This window comes from Lithobates pipiens, unplaced genomic scaffold (assembly GCF_037356315.1).
Source record: "Lithobates pipiens isolate NorthernLeopardFrog02 unplaced genomic scaffold, aLitPip1_a1.2 Scaffold_13, whole genome shotgun sequence".
Classification (NCBI taxonomy): Eukaryota; Metazoa; Chordata; class Amphibia; order Anura; family Ranidae; genus Lithobates; species Lithobates pipiens.
Genome location: NW_027507718.1, coordinates 229430346 through 229455845, shown reverse-complemented (window position 1 = coordinate 229455845; position 25500 = coordinate 229430346). Strand labels below are relative to the sequence as shown.

General features: G+C 42.4%; 1 protein-coding gene across 3 annotated transcripts in view; it reads left to right on the top strand.

Moving 5' to 3' along the window:
* Positions 1-25500, top strand: part of ADAMTS10 (ADAM metallopeptidase with thrombospondin type 1 motif 10) — a 233228-nt gene that overhangs the window by 130934 nt on the left and 76794 nt on the right. For all 3 annotated transcript variants that reach the window (XM_077476314.1, XM_077476315.1, XM_077476313.1), the window contains 3 exons: positions 3822-3929; positions 10630-10775; positions 11393-11456. In XM_077476314.1, coding sequence (XP_077332440.1) covers positions 3822-3929; positions 10630-10775; positions 11393-11456 — 318 coding nt within the window. The remainder of the gene's footprint in view (positions 1-3821; positions 3930-10629; positions 10776-11392; positions 11457-25500) is intronic.

Here is a 25500-nt window from a genome sequence, read left to right as displayed (position 1 = left end):
GGAAAATCTGACTGTTTGTACACTCCATCGGACAATTGTTGTTGGATCTTCTGTAGACAAATGTTGGATAGCAGGTTTTAACATTTTCTGTGGACAAATGTCTGTTGTCGGATTTTCCGAGTGTGTTTACACAAGTCCATTGAACAAAAGTCCAAAGTACTAACACACATGCTCGGAAGCAAGGACGAGCCAGGAGCGGTCGGTCTTGTAAGCTAGCGTTTGTAATAGAGAATTAACATTCGTAAAGTGGCAAATTATGAAATCTGGAAATGCAGCGCATAGTCTCTTTTTTTTATGAGATAATAATGAAGCTGCCTTGCTGGTGATACTGATGGAGTTATTGCAAACAAATTTTCAAAGGATTATTTTTTTCTAGTGATATCAAGAATAATATTATTATGCCTTTTTTTTTTTTTTTGGGCAAGTTACCACAACACCATTATCCCGTAGTTTTTAAGATCAAAGATACAGCTATGTTGGTGTCCCTTGTCAATTTTACATTGTATTTTTTTTAAATGTAACTGCCTACTCCCAAACTGTCATTTGAAGTAAAACACATAGCCAAGTATTATCCTACACAATTGTTTTATTGTACATTAAAAAAAGAAAACAAATAAAATGAGACAAGACATGTTATCTGCCAATAGAAATTAACCAAAAAGTGCATTCCATGCATCCAAAAATATAGAAAATATACCAAATCAAATCATTAATAAGCCAAAAAATAAAATAAAAGCCTCATGCATGTGTCCTGCTTCTTAATATAGGGGGTCAACAATGCCAAGAGTTGGTGAAAGCAGGGGTCCGTCATCCGGAGATAATTCTGAAAATCATCCAGATTATTCTCCTGGAGCTCCTGCGGCAATAGCATATGACATAATTGGTCATGATTAATTAGACAACCAATTTTTGGTCCAAGAATTCCTCCTCCTCCTGTTCCTGGACTGCACTTGGGTGAAAGCAATAACTCCGAGGCCAATAATAAATAACACATTATCTCCTCTGATTCTGCAACATGGCTGGTTGTGAAACAGCCGTTCAGAAACTAAATGACAAGCGCAAAATGGAAAGCATGAAATGAAAAGAGCAAAATGTAAAGCACGAATCAACACTCACCAAACTTCTAAAATAAAATTAGCAGAAGGAGCCGAAAGGGTGACGCTAAAGAGCTGAAAAAACACTTAGTGCATCACTATGTTCGTGTTTGTTGGCCGACAATTCCTTCCCGTTTGTATGCAAGACAAAATCCAGGCACACGCCTTTGGACAAAAGTCAGAGGTTTTGTCTACGGAAAATCTGATTGTGTGTATGGGGCTTTAGTCCGTAGGATTCAATATTGAGTTGGCCCACCCTTTGCAGCTATAACAGCTTCAGCACTTCTGGGAAGGCTGTTTGACCATTTTTCCAGAAGCGCATTTGTGAGGTCAAGCATTGATGTTGGACAAAAAGGCCTGGCTCGCAGTCTCCTCTCAAATTCTTCCCAAATGTGTTCTATCGGGTTGAGGTCAGGACTCTGTGTAGGCCAGTCAAGCTCCTGCACCCCAAACTCGCTCATCCATGTCTTTATGGACCTTGTTTTGTGCACTGGTGCGCAGTCATGTTGGAACAGGAAGGGACCACCCCCAAATGTTCCCACAAATTTGGGAGCATGAAATTGTCTAAAATGTCTTGGTATGCTGACGCCTTAAGAGTTCCCTTCACTGGAACTAAGGGGCCAAGCCCAAACTTTGAAAAAAAAAAACCCACAACATAATCCCCCTCCACCAAAGGATTTGGACAAGTACACAAAGCAAGGTCCATAAAGATATGGATGAGCAAGCTTGGGGTGGAGGAACTTAACTGGCCTGACCTCAACCCGATAGAACACCTTTGGGATAAATTAGAGTGAAGACTGCAAGTGAAGGCCTTCTTGTCCAACATTAGTGCTTGACCTCACAAATGCACTTTTGTAAGAATGCTTAAACATTCCCATAGCCATACTCCTAAACCGTGTGAACAGCCTTCCAAGAGGAGTTGAAGCTGTTATAGCTGTAAAGGGTGGGCCAACTCAATACTGAACCCTACGGACTAAGACTGGGATGCCATTAAAGTTCATGTGCGTGTAAAGGCAGGGGTCACAATACTTTTGACAATGTAGTGTATGCTGGGTCCATATAGTGATGTTCACAATGACGTAAGATAAAATACTAAAGGGCGAATTTATTTTCCTTATTTCATTAATATTATTGTTTCCAAAACAAAGAGAAAATAAGTAACAGTGTATATGCGAGTTAGACAGGTCTGACTGCAATGCATGTGGTTATCATTAGTGGAGTTCTGGGGACTAGAAATCCCTCGCAATCAGAATACAGGACATGCTGAAAGACATTAACAAAAATGAGACAGTGATGAATATGTATAAATTTCAGTTTTCATCTCTCTTGCAATAATCATTTCAGGATATGCATATCATATAAACATATTGAAAAAATGTTTTTCCAAAAAAGAACTAAAAACTAATGAAATGAGCTAACATGTTGTTTTCTAACAATACTTCTAGATATACTGCAATGTCAGTCGAGCCTACGCCTTCGATAGCCTCTCCCCCTATCCTTGCCATATGATCCTTGAAACGGTGCACGATTCCCATACTCTTTATATGATGGCAGGATGTTTTTTTTTTATATTTCTAAGCATACCTTATTGTTTAGAAGTATAGCCATGTGAGAGGGATATAAAAAAAGGATTGAAAAATATAGGCTTATAAGGGTTTAATGCCAATTTAATGAGAACAAATAAAGATTAAATGTATTATTTCTGTATGTTAGCTGAACATTATATGAGATGACTATCATTTGGCATTATAGCTCTTTGTTGGGACAGTGTTCAAATTTAGTTTATAATTGATAAGATGAAATCTGCTAGTGCAACACAGGCAGGGTTAACTATGGAAAACACAGCCCCCCAGCCCCACCCATAAACAAAGAGAACTAGTAGAATTTTTTCAATGCTGGAGTTTCCAGACAAGAGAATGTAAAAGAAAGGTAATTTGTGATTTGAACCACTTCCCACTTTCCGTATGCATATATGCAGCCTCTTGGTGGGTGGGCTTTATCGCCGAGTGGCCGCATACATGCGTCCCTGTGTAAATAAATGTCCTTGTTGAAAGCACAGTAACCGCCAGGAACTGGAAAGCTCCCGATGCATACTTGCAATCGGGAGCTTTCCGATCATGTGGAATACTCCCCTTCGCCTTCCAGTATTTAGAACCTGTTAAAGGGCTGGGAGGTAGCGGCGGGAAAGGGTTTAAATATTTTTCTATGTGCTATGTGAGTAGGTACATATAACAAATATAAAATAGGTGACAGAAAAAGAAAAGCAGCACCTGCTTGTCCTCTTGTTGGCTATCCTCATGTTTTGGATGCCAGCCCCACTAGGAGCATGTCTAGCTCTGTTCATCCACCACATTGATAATCTCAGGACCGCACTCCACATGGATCCACCATGTCCTCTGGTAAACATACAGACTTTAGCTTTAGCCCTTGCATCTTAGCCATACCGCTCTAAGACCAAACCCAGTCTGGGTGAAATGCATCAGACTGGAATGGCCAAGATGTGGGGACTATAGCTGAAGCTTGTATGTTTACCAGAAGACATAGTGGATCTATCTATGTGGAGTGGGGTCCTGTGCTGATCATTGTGGTAAATATAAAATAGAAATTATCCCAATTTGCCTACAAATGTGAAAATACACTACAAGCTCTTTATCAAAAACATGAACTTTACATTTAAAAGCATACTGGACCTAAAATATCTCAATAATTCATGTTTTCTCTTTTCAGGAGGTATGCAGTGAACTTTGGTGTTTGAGCAAAACTGGCCGCTGCATCACTAACAGCATTCCAGCTGCTGAAGGGACCATCTGTCAAACTAATACCATTGAGAAGGGGGTAAGAAATGTTACCCAGAGGGATAACAAAGAACAAGTTACAACATAAAAAAAGAACCTAATGAAAGTTGATTGCTGATTGAAATGATTTGGTTTGCATATGTAGCACACCCAAGAGTGTGACTTAAAATTAGTGAGTAGATTTCTGCAATACACTTTGGTAGCACCCCTTACGGTGCCTTGAAAAAGAATACACGCCCCTTGACAGTTTACACATTTTGTCATGTTGCAACCAAAAATGTAAATGTATTTTATTGGGATTTTATGTGATAGACCAACACAAAGTGGCACATAATTGTGAAGTGGAAGAAAAATTATAAATGGTTTTCAAATTTTTTTACAAATAAATATCTGAAAAGTGTGGCCTGCATTTGTATTCAGCCCCCCTGAGTCAAGACTTTCACTGCAATTACAGCTGCAAGTCTTTTGGGGTATGTCTCTACCAGCTTTGCACATCTAGAGAGTGAATTTTGTGCCCATTCTTCTTTGCAAAATAACTCAAGCTCTCTCAGATTGGATGGAGAGCAACTCTGAACAACAATTTTCAAGTCTTGCCACAAGTCTTTTCAAGTCTTGCCACAGATTATCAATTGGATTCAAGTCTGGACTTTGACTGGGTCATTCTAACACATGAATATGCTTTGATCTAAATCATTCCATTGTAGCTCTGGCTGTATGTTTAGGGTCATTGTCCTGTTGGAATGTGAACCTCCTCCCCAGTCTCAAGTCTTTTTTAGACTCTAATGCCACATACACACGATCTAATTATCCGGCGGACCAGAGTCCACTGGACAATCCGCCCGTGTGTGGGCTTCCCAAAAGTCCGGCAGACTTATAAAGAAGTTTTGACTCAAAATTGTCCGCCATGTTGAGGGCACGCTGCCTGGTACGGCTCAGGAGGGGGGGAGCTCGCTCGTCCTCACCCCCTTTCCTGACTGGCCGTGCTGCGTGCTCGGATAAGGGTCTGCTATGGACTTTTTGGGACCCCCACGCCGTTTTTTCAGTGTAGGACTTCCCCTTTAAATCCATACCAGGTGACGAGGCTAGCGAGGTGTCAATCTCACCGATGGAGGCAGTGACATTCACTTCCTGCACTAGTTCCGTCTACCTGAAGCCACGTTCAAAATGAACAGACTTTACTCCGTGTGTGGGCAAGACCGTTCATTTCAAAAGTCCGGCGGACTCCCACCATAGTCTTTCAGACTGTCCGCCGGACCTAGTCCGGTCGTGTGTGGGCAGGTCCGCTAGTTTGGAAAGTCCGACGGACCTCCGTTGCAAAGTCCGGCGGGTAGTCCGCCAGATAGTCCGATCGTGTGTACGTGGCATAGCAGGTTTTCTTCTAAGATTGCCCTGTATTTGGCTTCATCCATCGTCCTTTCAACTCTGACCAGCTTCCCTGTCCCTGCTGAAGAAAAGCATCCCCACAACATGATGCTGCCACCACCATTTTTCACGATGGGGGTGGTGTGTTCAGGGTGATGTGCAGTGTTCATTTTCTGCCACACATAGAGTTTTGCTTTTAGGCCAAAAAGTTACATTTTGGTCTCATCTCACCAGAGCACCTTCTTCCACATGTTTGCTGTGTCCCCCACATGGCTTCTCGCAAACTGCAAACAGAACTTCTTATGGCTTTCTTTCAACAATGTCTTTCTTCTTGTCACTCTTCCATAAAGGCCAGATTTGTGGAGTGCACGACTAATAGTTGTCCTGTGGACAGATTCTCCCACCTGAGCTGTGGATCTCTGCAGCTCCTCCAGAGTTACCATGGGCCTCTTGGCTGCTTCTTTGATTAATGCTCTCATTTTCCTTCCACTTCACAATTATGTGCCACTTTGTGTTGTTGTATAACATAAAATACCAATAAAATCCATTTACGTTTTTGGTTGCAACATGACAAAATGTGGAAAATTTCAAGGAGTATGAATACTTTTTCAAGGCACTTTAAATACCCCATAAATATGCTGGAACGGTTTTGGTGCTATAGATCAAGCATTGACACAAAGATTTATTGCAAGGGACACAGAAAGCAATAAAAAGCTGTCTGGGGTTCTAGACTTCCACTACTCTACTAAAGAATCACATTTTTTCCTTTGTTGCTGTTGGAAAAAAACACATTAGAGCCACTATGGCCACGAGTATTTATTTCCTATGACAGTGATGGTGAATCTTGGCACCCCAGATGTTTTGAAACTACATTTCCCATGATGCTCAACTACACTGCAGAGTGCATGAGCATCATGGGAAATGTAGTTCCAAAACATCTGGGGTGCCAAGGTTTGCCATCTCTGTCCTATGATCATCTTCTCCATCTATTGGGCATAATGCAATATTTCCCTGATTGACTCTGATCTTATGAATGAGGAACACCTGACCTAAAGAAAAAATAGCTTAGTAACATTTGATTTTCCCAACATTTGAACAGAACAAATGTGCATATTCACAGGGAACATAGCTCCACATTTTTTTTATAAATACACCCTTTAAAGCAGAGTTTCACCCATTTAAAAGTCAGCAGCTACAAAAAGAGCGCTCACGAAGCCCGCTGCTTTCCCCCCTCCTCTCCAAGGCACCGACATTTTAACTATGGCCGCAAATATTTATTTTACATAAAAGCATTTATTGCGGGCTGCACCAATGTATTGTGGTTTTGCAGATTATATTCATATGTAACTCCTAGCACTAAGATAACCCAGAAAATTTTACAAGACCCAAGTATGTTGTATTTGTATTTTTAAATCTAGATTTTTATTTATCTTCAATAAATCATTAATGAGAGGTTTATATTTTATTCATGTATAACTCACCACACACTTTTTCATGTTCAAGACTACCCCCCTTCTAAAATTCCTATTCTTACCAAACTTCTCACTTTATTTCTGTCCTTGAAGTCCTAAATATTTTGCTTTAATTTTATAATAAAGTCTGGAATTTATTTTGCTGTAATAATTATGCTTTGTGCACAGTAGCACAACAGTATGAACTCTCCTATTTATAGGGGCAGTTCCACCAAGTAGAGCCACCTTTTCTCTTTACATGTATTACCATTTTAGATCTGTTGTTGACATAACATGTGATAATGGGTAGGGTTGTATTTACTGTCATGGCACTTGTGGGCCAATGCCTTGGGTAGCCTGGTTAAGGAGGGCAGCGGAAAACCTCAGAGTTTATTAATTGTGATTACAGTTCAATATTATTTTTCCTTCTTCTGTCCACCTTTGGACTTTAGCGTTTGTGGCTAAGTAACTGTAGGGGAAAGAAGGTGCATGAAGCCAGGGCCGGATTAAGAACATCATGGGCCTGGTGCTGAGGATTTTGGTGGGGCTTTTTATAAAAATAAATAAGGGAGGGAGGATGAGAGAGAGAGAGAGAGAGAGAGAGAGAGAGAGAGAGAGAGGATGCGCATGACCACGTGTGGGAGTGACGGCAACGCAGCCCGGCCAAGACAAGTGACTGAAGGCACATAACCTGGAAGGAAGACCAGGTGAAGGTGGAAGCGTCCGGGCCCCACCAGATTGATCGCAGCGCTGGAGGGCTCAGTCTGACAGGTAAGTGTACCCTAATGTGCTAATATGCTGTGCATACTAGTACATTATGACATAACCTACCTCAGGGCCGCTAAAAAGTAGTAATGTTAGCAAAGTTTACTACCGCTTTAATATCACAGGAGCCTCTCATGGGGCCCCCTACTGACCCGGTGGGCATTGGGCAGTGCCCAAGTGCATAATTGCCAACATTTAAAAAAATATTTTCAGGGACACTTCTTTTACAAGTCGTATATTTAGAATAGCTGACATCCCCTCTTCACTCTATACATCACAGTAGTAATCGCAAAATTAAATGAGTACTAATAATGGGCAGAACATATATGGGGACTGAGAAGATTTCCTTTAGTTCAGGGATATGCAATTAGCGGACCTCCAGCTGTTGAAAAACTACAAGTCCCGTCATGCCTCTGCCTCTGGGTGTCATACTTGTGGCTGTCAGTGTCTTGCTATGCCTCATGGGACTTGTAGTTCTACAACAGCTGGAGGTCCGCTAATTGCATATCCCTGCTTTAGTTGAACTATCAAAAGTGTGCCCATTCTAGAGACGGTAACATTAAGGATATTCAATATAATTTTAAAAAACTGTTTTTGTGGGTAAGAGGCATAGGGGAGGAGTATGGATGGTATAAAAGTAGGAAGTAAGCACAGGTGAGGGAGAGGAATGTGGAGGGTATAACAGTGGGCACTATGTACAGGAGATGAGTATGAAAGGTATGGCAGTGGGCACTATGTACAGGAGAGGAGTGTGGAGAGAAAGACAATTGGCAGTAGGTATAGGAGAGGAGTGTGGGGGGTATGACAGTTGGCAGTATGTACGGGAGAGGAGTGTGGAGGGTATGATGGGGCAGTATGTACAGGAGAGGAGTGTGGAGGGTATCACAGTGGGAGGTATATACAGGGGAGGAGTGTGGACGGTATGATAGTGGGCAGTACGCACAGGAGAGGAGTGTGGAGGGTATGACAGTTAGCAGTATGTATAGGAGAGGAGTGTGCAGGGTATGACAGTTAGCACTATGTATAGGAGAGACATGTGGAGGGTATGACAGTGGGCAGTATGTACAGGAGAGGAGTGTGGATGGTATGGCAGTGAGCAGTATGTACAGGAGAGGAGTGTGGATGGTATGACAGTGAGCAGTACGTATAGGAGAAGAGTGTGGAGGGTATGACAGTGGGCAGTATGCACAAAAGTGGAGTGTAGAGGGTATGACAGTGAGCAGTATGTACAGGAGAGGAGTGTTGATGGTATGACAGTGAGCAGTACAGTATGTATAGGAGAGGAGTGTGGAGGGTATGCACTATGTACAGGTGAGGAGGATGAAGTAAAAATGTAAAGGTTTGTGGAAGGATATTTAGGGACTGTGCAGTGGTTAAGCTGGCCATACATGGATTGAAATTAAGCCAATTAAGCAGAGACCAGCCGTAGTCGATTTATGTATGAGCTAGCTGTTTGTACACAAGTCAATCTATTAATCGACTTGAGTACAACCAGCCTGTCAGGTTTTTCCCAAAAAGGGCTATCAATCAGTGGGTGGGGGGAGTAACTGGGAGTGATATCTTTTGGAGTAGGGTCTGTCATCTGCAGGTTGGGAAATGGTCACCTGTAATATAAGTTGAAGGGAGGTGGCTAACATGAAAAGTAGCTGGGGAGTTACCTGGTTGGTGGTGAGTGTGAGATGGATGATGTGTTTCAAGTTTCTTTCACATTTGCGGTAATGCTTATTGCCCTCTGAAAAGTGATCTGTGGTGGATTGCTTTTCAAAGAGTGGTATAGCAGCAGCTGACAGGCGTTCATGAAGTGCTACTGCCGCCTCCTTGTTTCTTTTCTTTTTTACATTGCTGAATGGTAGTTTTACATTGTTGGACTATGCTGCTTCTGCAAGCGAGTTTGGCTTGCAGTTGCAGAGTGGCCCTATTGAAATCAATAGGCAAGTTAAACAGGCGATGCTGCCTGTCATACTCTGCAGGTGCCAAGCTGTCCATTGAGCTGAGTGCCTCTGACAAGAAGTGAGGAGAGGCACTGTGAGCTCATCCTCTCAGTCTGCTGCAAACAGAGTGTTCCGGCTTGTATTTAAGCTGGCCACTCTGTATGTAACTTCTGACAGCCTGTGCAAGGAGCCCCATATCTCCGGAACCATAGATGATAGGAGCCCCACATTTTGATCAGTGGTGGGGTAGGTCTACCTAACCGCCAAATTTGGGGTCTCTGTGTCCCCTGGTCGCCGAGCCATGACCCTCGAAGTCGATCTTTTTTTGTGATTTATTTTTTGGGAAAATGGGCCTATCTTGAGGTAAGGGGCCTGGAGCTGCAGCTCCAATAGCCCTTATGTTAATCCGGCTCTGCATGAAGCTATGTCTCTTTTATATTGTTTGGTGATCTATACAGCTGATAAATAGTCCTGCTTATAAAGAAGACCATTTTAGCATTAGGGGTGGAGCTTAAACAAGGGACATCAAGATTCTTTTTTGCTAAGGCTGCATGATGTCTAAATACAGCCCTAATGGTGGAAAAGGCTTTTCTACCCCGAGTCAGCTTCACATTACTGGTATGAATGGTGCTGCAGTTCTACTGAGCATGCCCATGGTGCAAAAATTACACATTGTGCAAAAGTCCCTTCCCATGGATTCCTAGTAATAGTTGATCCATGGGTTGCTCCTCCTGTGTATAAAAAAGTTTTGATCATGTTTTAGGAGCCGTTCATTTAGATATTTAGAAAAATCTCCAAGGTTCCTAAATATATATTGGAAATGCTTTGTATGTTTGGATTATATAACACGAAAATACGAAAGAAAGAAGGGACTTTGAGAGTGAGATATTTACCTTAGGAAGACCCACCAGCATAAACCTTATTTGTTGTGTCAAATTGAAAGGAAAACTGTCCATCAAACACAATTGTCCAAATCAGAAGAAATATATGGTAGAAGATGGGGTTGCCCAATCTAATCTAATGAAGAAGGTTTCAGGCAGTGTTGCCATATATCTTGCTAAAATGTAAATCATCCAAGGACAGAGGGCAGCCCGGTCTGGTGGTGTGCAGAAAGGACCTCACTAATAGTGAGCTTAGTATGCTTGAATTAAAAAGAACAAAGACCATTTCACATCCAAAATAATTGCTTTAGTTGAAAGTCAACTTCATAATTACTATTTTTAATTTGTAGTGGTGCTATAAAAGGGAATGTGTTCCTTTTGGGACACGGCCCGAAGGAGTGGATGGAGCTTGGGGACCCTGGTCGACTTGGGGAGAATGCAGCAGGACCTGTGGAGGAGGAGTGTCAACATCTGTCAGGCATTGTGACAGTCCAAGGTAGGTTTAATCACCTATGTTGTTTTGTGATTTATTCCTGGCCATTTTAATTAGACGTGTGCAATTCATTTCATTCAGACAAGGTGCTTTGGGATGGGGGGGCGGAGCCCCCCTACCCCAAAGCACCCCCCATGTTGAGGGCATGTGGCTTGGTATGGTTCAGGAAGGGGGGGTGCTTGCTCATCCCCTCCCATTCCTGCCGGGCTGCATGCTCGGATAAGGGTCTAGTATGGATTTTAGGGGGACTCTTTTTTTGTTTAATTTTGGCATGGGGTCCCACTCTGTTTTTTTCTGAATTATTTGTTGCCAGCATTCTTTTGTTTACATTTCAGCACTCGGCAGGGAAGCCCACTGACAGCTGATGAGCCAGCTATTCTTTCCACAGAATTTGAATCAGTCGATAATTTTTTGACCGATTCTAATTCAAATCGTTCCAAAAATGTGGAATTTGTTAGAAAATTAATAAAGGTAATTAAACGAAATTAGTAACATATTGAATATATCCAAAACTAAACAAAACAAATGTTTCCATTCTGCACATGTCTAGTTTAAATCTATAGTTAACTTATAACAAACAAGGCAATGAATAATAATTGAATTTCTGCTTTGGGTTTTAGGCCAACTATTGGAGGAAAATATTGCCTTGGGGAAAGGAAGAGACATAGATCTTGCAATATTGACGTGAGTACAGCTCACGTAAACTGCATGTGGCATATGTGTATGTTTGTGGATATAAGTAGCAGATTCAGGTCGGGTTCACACCTATGTGAATTGGATGCGGGTTTCCTTGCATCCAATTCGGATAGCTGGAGAATGTGACCGGCTCTCTTTGGAGCCATTTCACATATCTCCGTTGCGGCTGCGGAGCGCACTCTGCGTCTTTGGCTCTGTTTCAGGGCCGAATTCAGGCACAGATTCGTCCCTGATTCGTCCTTGAAACAGAGAACAGGAACGCATAGCCCTCCTGTGTGATCCGCGGAAGGTTCCAGTGTGAACCAATCCTTACTGTTTTTTTTTATTTTAAAACCCGCATTGAAACAAGTTTGTAAATATAGTGATATGTATAGCCAAACCTTTTTTCTTTAGCTCTGGGTAGGGTAGAGAGCATTTATATAAAAAACCCTCAGCTCCCAGTCCCTAGCCCCATAATTTATTCAAAGCGTAACCCCTCTCTCCCACCCAAGTGCTTGCTTACCTCTTCCTCCTCACAGACAGCAATAAAACGCCAACAGAGGTCCTAATATTTACCTACTCTATCCAAAGCTAAAGAAAATTGTTTCGGGCTATACACAGATGCCATACAGGCAAGGTCCACCTGTTAAAGTGTAACTAAAGAATAAACTTTTTTTTTCATGGTAAGGGAGGGTTATAACCCCCCATCAGTTTTTTTTTTTTTTTTATAGGGACATTTCCCTTCGCTTTCAGCCATAGCTAAAACAGAAGGTGAGAGGAAATTCCCCCAAAATGAGGGAATCCCTGTGTGTGATCAGTACCAGTGTCCCAAGTGGAAGATTTCCCCTCTATTAGTGTTCTATTAGTGTTCTAATGTCAACCCAAATTCATTTTTTAACTTTTACTTTCGATAGTAACAGTGAGCACAGACAGCAATTAAGACTGACAGGAGTTCTAATCGCTCTCCACTCTATCCAATGCTACAAAAAAAACAAGTTTTGTTTTAGTACACTTTGCTCCACCCAGTGCCAAAATGCTGCATAAATTGTAAAACAAAAGTATGTAGGGAAATAAGTCACAAAATATACTTATGATCCCTCCCACTTCCTTACTACAAATTATGACATCATCCTCCTAGCCACAAGATCTTGGGGAATGCCGACTAGCCCAAATTTTGCAAGATGACTGACACATTGCAGAAGGAAGTTCTCACAAGATTTGTGCTTCTCCACATTCCCAGGATCTCCCCAGAAGGAGTATCTTTGTCTGGGCATCATGGGCAGGACTATATTTAATATATTTTTTATTTATTTTTTTGCATGTGGGGAGTGGAGCAATGTAAATAAGCTAGACTTTTTTTTCTTTTCTAGCAAGGTTGGCTTTAGCAAACCAGATCACCATCTAAGCCTTTGTACACACGGTTGGACATTCCGACAACAAAATCCGTCTGATTTTTTTCCAACAGATTTTGTCCGAAACTGGTGTTGCATACACACAGTCGGACAAAGTTGTCAGAAAATCCGATCGTTCAAAACGTGATGAAGTTCGTTTGTTACGACGGGACTATGTTCAGTCTAGTAGCCAATAGCTTTGGTCTCGTAATTTGATCCGAGCATGTGTGGCACTTTGTCCGATCGGAATTCTCTACAAACAATCAGACAAAGTCCGATCGGATCATGTTGTCGGAAAATTTTATATCCAGCTTTCAAACTTTGTTGGTCAGACATTCTGACGGAAAAAGTCCGATAGAGCCCACACATGGTCGGATTATCCGACAACACGGTCCGATCGGATATTTTCCATCGGAATTTCCAACCGTGTGTACAAGGGCTAAATTTTTTTATTTATTTTCTAGTAGTGTACAGTATAGTTAAAGACCTTGAATTTTTTTTTTTTTTTTTTCCATTGGGATGTTTCCCCTTTATATCATGCCCCAAAGACACAATAATAAGGGAAAGGAACTGTACAAAGTGGCAAACTGTAATCAGTATTATTCAATGCAGCATTTAATTTTGAGAGCTCAAATACAAACTAAACACCAGCTCAGTAAGTTTTTAGATTAAGTATATACTGTCACTTCTGCATAGATGTTCATTGGGATAGCTTAGTAAAAACAAAATGAAAAAAGGGTTCAACAGGAAATCTGCTGCCTGAAATATTTCATCTTCATGGAGTTCCTTTTCCAAAAGTGGTTTTTAGACTTTAGTAAAGTCATTGAAGACAGAAGCGTTGAGTAAGCGGCAACTTGAAAAAGTATACATATCCCTTGAAATTTCCACATTCTGTCATGTTACAACCGAAAACTTAAGTGTATTTTTTGGGGGATTTTATGTGATAGACAAACACAAAGTGGCACATAATTGTGAAGTGGAAGGAAAATGATAAATGGTTTTTAACTTTTTTACAAATACATATCTGAAAAGTGTGGCATGCATTTGTAGGCCAAGGAACACACCAGACAGGTCAGGGATAAAGTCGTGGAGAAGTTTAATGCAGGGTTAGGTTATAAAAAAATATGACAAGCTTTGAACTTCTCACGGAGCACTGTTCAATCCATTATCTGAAGATGGAAAGAGCATGGCACAACTGCAATCCTACCAAGACACACCTAAACTGACAGGCCGGGCAAGGAGAGCATTCATCAGAGAAGCAGCAAAGAGCCTCATGGTAACTCTGGAGGAGTTGCAGAGATCCACAACTCAGGTGGGAGAATCTGTCCACAGGACAACTATTAATTGTACACTCCACACATCTGGCCTTTATGGAAGAGTGACAAGAAGAAAGCCATTGTTGAAAGAAAGCCATAAGAAGTCCTGTTTGCAGTTTGCGAGAAGCCATGTGGGGGACACAGCAAACATGTGGAAGAAGGTACTCTGGTCAGATGAGACCAAAATTAAACTTTTTGGTCTAAAAGCAAAAAGCTATGTGTGGCGGAAAACTAACACTGCACATCACCCTGAACACGTCATCCTCACCATGAAACATGGTGGTGGCAGGATCATGTTGTGGGGATGCTTTTCTTCAGCAGGGACAGGGAAGCTGATCAGAGTTGATGGGAAGATGGATGGAGCCAAATACAGGGAAATCTTAGAAGATCTATCTTTTGCAGACTCTAATGCCCCATACACACGATCAGACTATCCGATCGGATTTTTATATTGGAAAATTTTAGATCCTGCTCTCAAATTTTTCCCGTCGGAATTTCCAACAGAAAAAGTCCGATAGAGCCCACACACAATTGGATTTTCCAACAATATAATCCGATTGGACCTTTTCCGTCGGAATTTCCGACCATGTGTACTGGGCATTAGAGTCTCCAAAAGACTTGAGACTGGGGCGGAGGTTTACCTTCCAGAAGGACAACGACCCTAAGCATACAGCCAGAGCTACAATGGAATGGTTTAGATCAAAGTATATTCATGTGTTAGAATGTCCTAGTCAAAATCCAGACCTAAATTCAATTAAGAAACTGCGACAAGACTTTAAAATTGCTGTTCAGACGTTCTCCAACCAATCTGAGAGAGCTTGAGCTATTTTGCAAAAAAGAATGGGCAAACATGTCACTCTCTAGATGTGCAAAGCTGGTAGAGACATCCCCAAAAAGTCTTGGAACTGTAATTGCAGTGAAAGTTGGTTCTACAAAGTATTGACTCGGGGGGCTGAATACAAATGCAGGCGACACCACACATGCAGGTGGACTCTATTTACTAATTAGGTGATTTCTGAAGTCATTTGGTTCCACTAGATTTTAGTTAGGGGTATCAGAGTAAAGGGGGCTGAATACAAATGCCCCCAACACGTTTTAGATACCGGTATTTATTTGTATTTATTTTTCTTCCACTTCACAATTTTGTGCCACTTTGTGTTGGTCTATCGCATAAAAACCCAAAAAATACATTTACGTTTTTGGTTGTAAGATGATAAAATGGGAAAAATTTCAAGGGGTATGAATACTTTTTCAAGGCACTGGAAGAGTACTTCTTTCATTTTCTGTACCTAGCATTGTTGTGGGATGGTCAGATTGCCTTTGGCAGATTCAAGGTTAAAATATTTTAGAATTTCAGTGAGCAAGTTTCAGCTTCCAAAGGCCGCTAAGCCTTACATTGACCCTTAGTTTATTGTTACCTATATATTCTTTGGTTTAGCCCTCGGGGAAGCTGACCACTTATGCCAGAAATGTGGGAGGTAATATATACATCTTAAAGCAGTATTAAACCCAAAGCCAAAAATGTAATATATTGCAGCTTACTAATCCTTAGCTGTAGTGACTGCGTTAATTTTCCTTTTTTAGGCTTTTTTTCCCTCTGTTTTCACCTGGTGATCTGGCCAGTAACACACCTCCTGTATTAGAATGCCTACACTCTGAACGAAGGAAAGAAACAACATAGATGCTTTCGGATAGTAGCACTGTCGGTCTGGCGGGGGGGGGGGGGTAGTGTTATATGTACTAGCAGATTTAGATACACTAAACAAATGAAAGCTGAACTTCTGTTAACACTTTATAAACAGTTATAACAACAGTTTTGTTCCTTTTGGGCTAAAGAGTTTACATAAAAGCTGATCAGTATAAACAGTGGTAAATGTTTTGTCTCAACCCTCAAACTGCTACATCTGCAGAACAGTTTGTTCTGTTGAAAATAAAAGACATAAGCTGGCCATACACCTATAGATTATCTGCAGATGTTCTATGGTTAGATGGAAAAAGTGCAACAGATTTCTCCATGTTCTCTAAACTGTGTGGATGGAGTAATCTCCCACTTTTTCCATCTAACCATAGAAAATCTTCAGATAATCTATAGGTGTATGGCCAGCTTAAGGCTGACTATACACAAGTCATCTTTCTTACGTTTAATGAGTCGGTTGAATGAAAGAAAATAACTTGATACCCTTATCCACACACTCAATGTGGATGAGGGAATCCCTCCCGCTGAACTATTGTATTTTGACAGCGGCTGATTGAGAGAAAATTTTCCAACAGGCTAGTTGTACACAATTGATAGATTGATAGATCTATTGATTGATTGATAGATCAACTTGTGTACAACCAAGCCTTCCCATATATGGATTGAAATCTTGGCTGGTTTTGATCCGTGTATGGCCGGCCGGCTTTACTGGCTAGATCACCAGGTGACAATAAAAGAAAGAAAGCCTGAAAAAAAAAGGAAAGATTAGAGGAGCTGAATTGAATCTCTCTTGATAAAAGGAGATTAAGGCCAGATTCACACCTATGCATTTTTAGTGCTTTTTGCATTTTGCAGATTTGCACTACTGTCCATTTAACATGGATTCCTATGGAACACATTCTGTAGTGCAAAACTGCAAAATGCAAAAAGCACTAAAAATGCATAGGTGTGAATCCAGCCTAAGGGGGAATATGATCAACATGTAGAAATATATAAGGGGTCCAAATAGTGAACTTGGTGTTGAGTTATTCACTTTAAGGTCATCACAGAGGACAAGGGGGCACTCTTTACATCTTTTTTTTTGTGGTTGAACTGGATGAACTTGCGTCTTTTTTCAACCTGACTAACTATGTAACTATGTAAGAATAAAAAAGATTTCATCTCCAAATATGGAAAGGTTTCTTCACAGTGAGAGCTGTGAAAATGTGGAATAGACTCCCTGCAGAGGTGGTCCTGACCAGCTCAGTACATTGTTTAACCACCTCAATACAGTGCACTTACACCCCCTCCCTGGCCAGACCAATTTTCAGCTTTCAGCGCTCTCACAGTTTGAATGACAATTACTCAGTCATCCAACACTGTATCCATATGAAACTTGCGTCCTTTTTTCCACACAAATAGAGATTTCTTTTAGTGGTATTTAATCACTAGTGGGTTTTTTATTTTTTGTGCTATAAATAAAATAATATGTAAATTTTGTGAAAAAAATGCCTTTTTCTTTGTTTCTGTCATAAATTTTTGCTAATTAGTAATTTTTGGCCAAAATTTATACTGCTACCTATCTTTGGTAAAAATAACCCACATTAGTGTATATTATTTGGTCTTTGTGAAAGTTATAGAGTCTACAAACTATGGTGCCAATCACTGAAAATTGATCACATCTGATCAGGCCTTCAGTACATCAGGTGTATCTCATTTCTTGAGACACTAACAAGTCAGAAAAGTACAAATACCCCCCAAATGACCCCTTTTTACAAAGTAGACATTCCAAGGTATTAAGTAAGTAGCATGGTGAGTTTTTTTAAGTTGTCATTTGTTCCCACTATTCTTTGCAAAATGAAGATTTTTTTTTATTATTTTTTTTTTTAACAAAATTGTCATATTATCAGGTTATTTCTCACACACAGCATATGCATACAACAAATTACACCCCAAAATACATTCTGCTACTCTTCCTGAGTACGGCGATACCACATGTGTGAGACTTTTACACAGCCTGGCCACATACAGAGCACCAACATTGATGTAGTACCTTCAGACGAGCAAAAATGACGCATCTCATTTCTCAACCACCTATTACACTTTTGAAGGCCCTGGAGTACCAGGACAATGGAATTTCCCATAAAATGACCCCATTTTGGCAAGCAAACACCCCAAGGTATAATCTATGAGGCATAATGAGTCTTTTGAATGGTTCATTTTTTTCCAGAAGTTTTTGGAATATGTGGGAAAAAATTAAAACGCATTTTTTTTTTACACAAAATTGTCAATTTATAAGATATTTCTAACACATAGCATGTATATAGCAAAAATTACACCCCAAAATACATTTTGCTACTCTTCCGGAGTATGGCGATACCACATGTGTAGGACTTTTACACAGCCTGGCCACATAGAGAGGCCGAACATTGAAGTAGTACGTTCAGGCGTTCTAGGAGCATAAATGACACATCTCATTTCATTCCTACCTATCACACTTTTGAAGGTCCTGGACCACCAGGACAGTGAAATTACCCACAAAATGACCCCATTTTGGAAAACAAACACCCCAACATATATTCTATGAGACATGGGCTGCAAATAGGTACTCGGGTACTCTGATGGGCTGGTGACAGGTACTCGGGTACTCTGATGGCCTGGTGACAGGTACTCAGGTACTCTGATGGCCTGGTGACAGGTACTCAGGTACTCTGATGGCCTGGTGACTGGTATTTGGGAACTCTGAAGGGCGATGACAGGTACTCATATGGACTGTGACAGGTACTCAGATGAACTGTGTCAGGTACTCAGGTACTCAGATGGACTGGGACAGGTACTCGGGTACTCAGATGGACTGGGACAGGTACTCGGGTACTCAGATGGACTGGGACAGGTATTTGGGTACTCAGATGGGCTGTGACAGGTACTCGGGTACTCAGATGGGCTGTGACAGGTACTCGGGTACTCAGATGGTCTGTGACAGGTACTCGGGTACTCGGATGAACCGTGACAGGTACTCGGATGAACCGTGACAGGTACTCGGGTACTTTGATGGGCTGTAACAGGTACTCGGGTACTCTGATGGACCGTGACAGATACTCGGGTACCATGATGGACTGTGACAGGTACTCGGGTACCCTGAGGGACTGTGACAGGTACTCGGTACTCTAATGGACTGTGACAGGTACTCGGGTACCCTGATGGACTGTGACAGGTACTCGGGTACCCTGATGGACCGTGACATGTACTCGGGTACTCTGATGGACCGTGACAGGTACTCGGGTACTCTGATGGGCCGTGACAGGTACTCTGGTACTCTGATGGGCCGTGACAGGTACTCGGGTACTCTGAGGTGCCGTGACAGGTACTCGGGTACGCTGATGGGCTGGGACAGGTACTCGGGTACTCTGATGGGCTGGGACAGGTACTCGGGTACTCAGATGAACTGTGACAGGTACTCGGGTACTCAGATGGGCTGGGACAGGTACTCTGATGGGCTGTGACAGGCACTCAAATACTCTGATGGACTGTGACAGGTACTCTGATGGACTGTGATTGACAGGTACTATGAGGGGTGGTGACAGGTCCTCTTTATTGGGGGTGGGGGCAATCAGTGTGCTTGATGTGTACTGTAGGTGGTAACGAGATGTTACCACAATCTCCTCCTCACACACGATCGGTGTGTGAGGAGGAGAACCCGGTAACATCTCGTTACCGCGGTTTGTTTACATTTTAGTGATTTAAACAGTAAACAGCTGGCCAATGGCTGTTTACCAGCGTCGGTGACGAGCAGTGTTCACGGGGAACACGCCGCCACCGACGTGCATGCGCAGCGTGCTCACGATCGCGTGCATGCGCCGTGCACAGTCGTGGTGTGACCATCTGTGATCGCCCATGACTTCATCCATCATAACCAATGGCTGTTCACCCCCTTCGGTGGCGAGCGGTGTCTCCGCACGATCGCGCGCATTCCCTGTTTAAACGGGAGGCCGTCATATGACGGCCTCCCGCCACAATAGCTGCGCCGCCTGGCCGTCATTTGACAGCCAACGGTCAGCAACTAGATAAAAAAGGCCTGGATTCTTTCTAAATGTACATAATATAACTGGGTACTAATATTTATAGGTAAAGTTGATCCGGAAGGATTTTTTTCCCCTGCAGTAGCAAATCGGAGCATGCTCGGCTGGGGTTTTTCGCCTTTCTCTGGATCAACTGTGGGTGAAGGATTGTGTATATGGGATTGTATGATTTTTTTTCTTTATTTTTCTTTTTTTGGTTGAACTAGATGGACTTGCGTCTTTTTTCAACCTGACTAACTATGCAAATATGTAAAAAAAAAAAAAAAAAAAGCAATGCAGCCATCACATCTAAAAATTGCTAAGCTGCAACATAATATATGGTTGCTTTTGGGTTTAATACCACTTGTAATTTTATTCTCTGTCCAGCATTAGTGGGTGTACATAGGTATTTAGTGTACATGTTAAACAAACGTCACTCAATCTAAATGTGTGTATATGCCTTTAATAATTTTGGTACATGGGGTAAAAAACTATTTTAGTACACTGACACTCTGCAAAATTATGAGCAAACTCGCTAACAGCATGGTATGGGTTCTGAGGCTAGGATTACATTCAATTCCTTCCCTCTTTCCTCTCTATGATAATAGAGAGGCATGGAACCCCACTTCTCAGCAGCACTGCCAAAATAGACCTCTGATGAGCTCCTTCGCACGCCTAGTGTTTTCCCAAAGCATCCCACACATCCATTAAACATGTGGAAGGATTGAGCAAAGGATCTTCACACTTTGCTCCTCAAAACTCCTTGTTCCAGGCAGCATCCTCCTGACATCATTGGCCCTGCATTGACCCTGCAGCAATGCCTAAAAGCAAAATAATTAAAGCAGACTAAAGGGGATTCAAGTTCAGTTTTTCCTGCATGTAGATCTAAAATGAAAAAAAAAAAAAAAAGTCAGTTTAGACAGGATTTTTGACATATCATTAAATCTTTTTCTTGGAGTTCATTAGGGACAGAGGACAGAAGGAATTCTGAAATGTATTTAACTCCTACAGATTTCGAAACTAACAACAACAACATTGTTAGTGTAATCCCTCTGACTACCATCATGCTTCAGTGCCTTGCAAAAGCAATAGCAGGAGTGGTCATGAAACAGATAAGAGACCTGTGTCTTTTAAAGTGGAAGTAAACCCATGGATTTAAACAGGTAAAAAAAAAGGCATGCCGGGAATGCTAACTGCACATTGGCTGTGCTCTCAGCCAAACTATCAAACCATCCAATGACTGGTGTCATAACTGATCACATGTGCAGCACCATAGCAGTTGAAGATTAAACAGAGGCAAAGATGGAAAGATGAAAACAATAGGAGAGTTTAATTCCACTTTAATGAACTCAAAGAAAAGGATTTTAATTTACGGTAAGTCAAAATTCCTGTTTTCTAAAACGGTTCTTTAAATAACACAGGTCAAAAGACTTACATAAGCATTCCAACTTAGGGGTGGGCAACACAGCAAACAAAGCACAAGCAAGCCCACAATACAACATAGTCAAACAGGGAGCTAGTTTCAGTTTATGGAGCTGCCTGAAAGACCTTCTGTCCAACGTTTGCATCAGCAGTTGACTGAACTACTTGGTAGCACTTAAAGAATGTGCAAACTGAATACCAACCATGCAATCTTGAAAACAGATGCCCTGTGCCTGAAAGAACAAGAGGCACTCAAATACCTTGTAGAGTGGGCCTGACAGGAAACGAAGGAGCCCTATCCTTAAGCCTAAAGGCTGGAAGAACATGCTGCTTGAGCCACCTAGAAATTGTGTAATGAGAGGCAGGCTATCACCTGCAGGACCTTTAGGAATGATGAAAAAAGTAAGCCCGCCTATAGGAATAAGTAGCTGAGAAATAAACTCAGACAGCTTGTACCACATCAAAACAATTGAGGAAAATCTCCTTGGCATGTATCAACACAGGACAGAGATATGGAAGTACATGTCCTGGTTAAGGTGAAGGCATGAAAACACCAAAAGGAAAGGGAGGCACTAGGCCCAAAGACAAACTTGTCTCTGTGTAGTACAAGAAAAGGGTTCTTTGCAAGGCAAGGCTACCAACCTAGAAACTAGCAGCAAAGAGGCCAGGAGGAAGGTTAACTTGTGGGTTAACATGAGCTGAGGAATATCGTTGAGAGGTGCAAAAGCTGGCACTTGAATGGCTGACAGAACCAGGTTGGAAACACAGGGGGAACTATGGGAGCAGGACCTGGGCTTCAACAACCATGCTGGCAAAGTTAGCAGTTTTGAAACAGGATGGTAAACTGGTCCTTGGGACAAAAAGTCTGGGCTATTAGAAACATACCGCCCAACAGTCCTGGATTTTTGGGACTTTCCCGCATTCACACCTCTATCCCGCTGTCCTGCCCTGCAGGGGCATTGTCCCGCATAATTTTGTTGATTATGTGAGGGGTTCTGGCTCAGTAGGACCTGCAGCAGTGTGATCATCCAGCCCAGCCAGGGATTGGTGAACAATCTGTCTGGATGTGCACTGTGCAGTCAGGAAGATAGACTTCACTTGTCAAATCGAGAGTGTGATGTCGGGTATGGGCAGGACCTACCCAGACCCGCCCCTCTGTCACCCAACCAGTGACAGCGCAGAGCTCTTCTTGTTCATTCATTCTGTATAGCTGAGGATGCAGAGATGGAGATTGAGGTCTGTGTCTTCAATCACTTTCTCTGTTTCAAAAGTGAGGCATCAGGGGTCTGTTTAGACCCCTGATATTCCACCAGAGGCCCCCCAACAGCGCTGCTAAAAAAATGAAAAAAATTATCAAAAAATAAAATTGTAAACAAAAAAAATTGGTTAAAAAAGAACTCCCCCTGTCCACACACCGTCCACTGCCCTACTGACACTGCCCACACACCATCCACTGCCCTACTGACACTGCCTTCTGCCCTACTAACACCGTCCAAGCACCATCTACTGCCCTACTGCCACTGTTCACTGTCCTACTGACACTGTCCACTGCCCTACTGACATCATCCTTTGCCCTACTGACACTGTCCTTTGCCCTACTGACACTGTCCTCTGCCCTACTGATACCATCCATAGCCTTACTGACACTGTCCACTGCTCTATTGATACTGTCCACACACTGTTCATTCCTCTGCTGACACTGTCCACTGCTCTACTGACACTGTCAACTGCTCTAATGATACTGTCCACTGCTCTACTGACACTGTCCACTGCTCTACTGACACTGTCAACTCCCCTACTGACAATGCCCTACTGACACTGTCGACTGCCCTACTGACACCATCCACTTCCCTACTTGCACCGTCCACTGCCCTACTGACACCGTCCACTGCCCTACTTACACCGTCCACTACCCTACTGACACCATCCTCTGCTCCACTGACATTGTCCACTGCCCTACTGACACTGTCCACTCTCTTACTGACACTGTCCACTCCCTTACTGACACTGCCCACTCCCCTACTGACACCGTCCACTTCCCTACTTACACCGTCCACTGCCCTACTGACATTGTCCACTGCCCTATTGACACTGTCCACTGCCCTACTTACACCGTCCACTGCCCTACTGACACCGTCCATTGCTCCACTGACACTGTCCACTGCCCTACTGACACTGTCCACTCCCTTACTGACGCTATCCACTTCCCTACTGACACTGTCCTCTGCCTTACTGATACCATCCACAGCCTTACTGACACTGTCCACTGCTCTATTGATACTGTCCACACACTGTTCATTCCCCTGCTGACAATGTCCACTGCTCTACTGACATTGTCCACTGCTCTACTGACACTGTCAACTGCTCTAATGATACTGTCCACTGCTCTACTGACACCATCCACTGCTCTACTGACAATGTCAACTCCCCTACTGTCGACTGCCCTACTGACACTGTCGACTGCCCTACTGACACCATCCACTCCCCTACTGACACTGTCCACTTCCCTACTGACACCATCCACTGCCCTACTGACACCGTCTACTGCCCTACTTACACCGTCCACTGCCCTACTAACTAGATCAGTTTAAACTGATCCCACAAAGTCATTCTAGGCTATAGGATCTTTGGACCTGAAGACAAATTTGGTAAGTTTTTTGTTGAATCTGGAAGCCAGAAAGTCAGCATCTGGAATTTAACACCAGTAACATAACTCTTGAAACACCTCTGTGTGAAGAGGTGAGTCCAGACAATGACTGAGGAAGTCCACCTGTCAGTTTTGTACCACTTGAGAGAAGTGTCAGCGAAAAAACCCTTAGTACACAGGCAATAAACTGAAGTGAGATGGGAGGGGGAGGGTTTATGCTGACTAATGCCCCGCACACACGAGCGGATTTTCCTTCTGAAAAAACTTGGATGGTTTTTCAGACGTAATTTTGCTCAAGCTTGGCTTGCATACACACGGTCACACAAATATTCTCTAAACTTTCAACCGTCAAGGTGACGTACAATACTACGATGAGCTGAGAAAATGAAGTTCAATGCTTCAGAGCATGCGTCGAATTGTTTCCGAGCATGCGTAGGAATTTTGCGCGTCCGAATTGGTACAGACGATCGAAATTTCCAATCGGAACTCTTTCCAACCGAAAAATTGAGAACCTGCTCTCAATCTTTTTCTGCCGGAAATTCCGCCAGAAAAAGTTCGATGGAGCATACACACAGTCAGAATTTCCGACCAAAAGCTCACATTGGACTTTTCCTGGCGGAATTTCCGATCGTGTGTATGGGGCATAACAGATTATTTTGTTGTGTCCATTTGCACTATGTCCTTTAAAGAACAATTAAGAAATATGATTTATGACCAAATGGTAAAAGACTTGACAGATTTAAGAAAAAGAGCAAACACTAAGCAGTCCAGGATTGCTCTGGTGACAGTGGTTTAGAATGGGGCTGTTCTTAAAAGAGAAATGTGGGAATGTAAAATAACAAACTTACATATTCACCTAGATGGCTGCAGTATTGATCTGATGCTGCACTTGTCCCCTGCTGGCTCTACACCGGGAACTAAGCGATCAAAGATCGCTAACCGCTCAGTTCTCTTAGACCAGCTCTGTTATGTCAGCCGACCTCAGACTTTAGCCACTGTCAACTAAATCTGTGTCAAAGAAGTTCAGAAATAAGTGCACTCTTGTGAGCCACAGGAGAAGTATGGCTAAAAGAGTTTTGGCCATATTTCTCTGCCATACTTCTCCTTTAATACTGAACTCTGGGCAAAAATTTTTTTTATTGAAATACTTACCTCAGTATTAAAGATATAAATTCCGCTATATGACTCATATACTGCAATGCATGGGGTTTGGCCCTATATTCCTCAAATGGATTTCACTGCTGTATGAGCACCCGGTAGTGGCCCTCTGTTTTAATAGGGAGTGTCTAAGACTTTTTCAGTGTCCAGGGGCACCAGACAGGGGTGCCCCCTTTCTCTTGGTCTATTTGCACTAATAATGGAGCCCTTGGCGATTGCACTGCACTTCTCCCCTCAGATTCAGGGCATTAAGGTAGGCACCCTAACTGAAACCACAGCACTTTATGCAGATGACTTGGTTCTGTTTGTCAGTGACACCAGACCTTCCTTACAGGCTGCGTTGGCACTCTTAGGCAGATTCACACTGGTCTCGGGGCTCAAGGTTA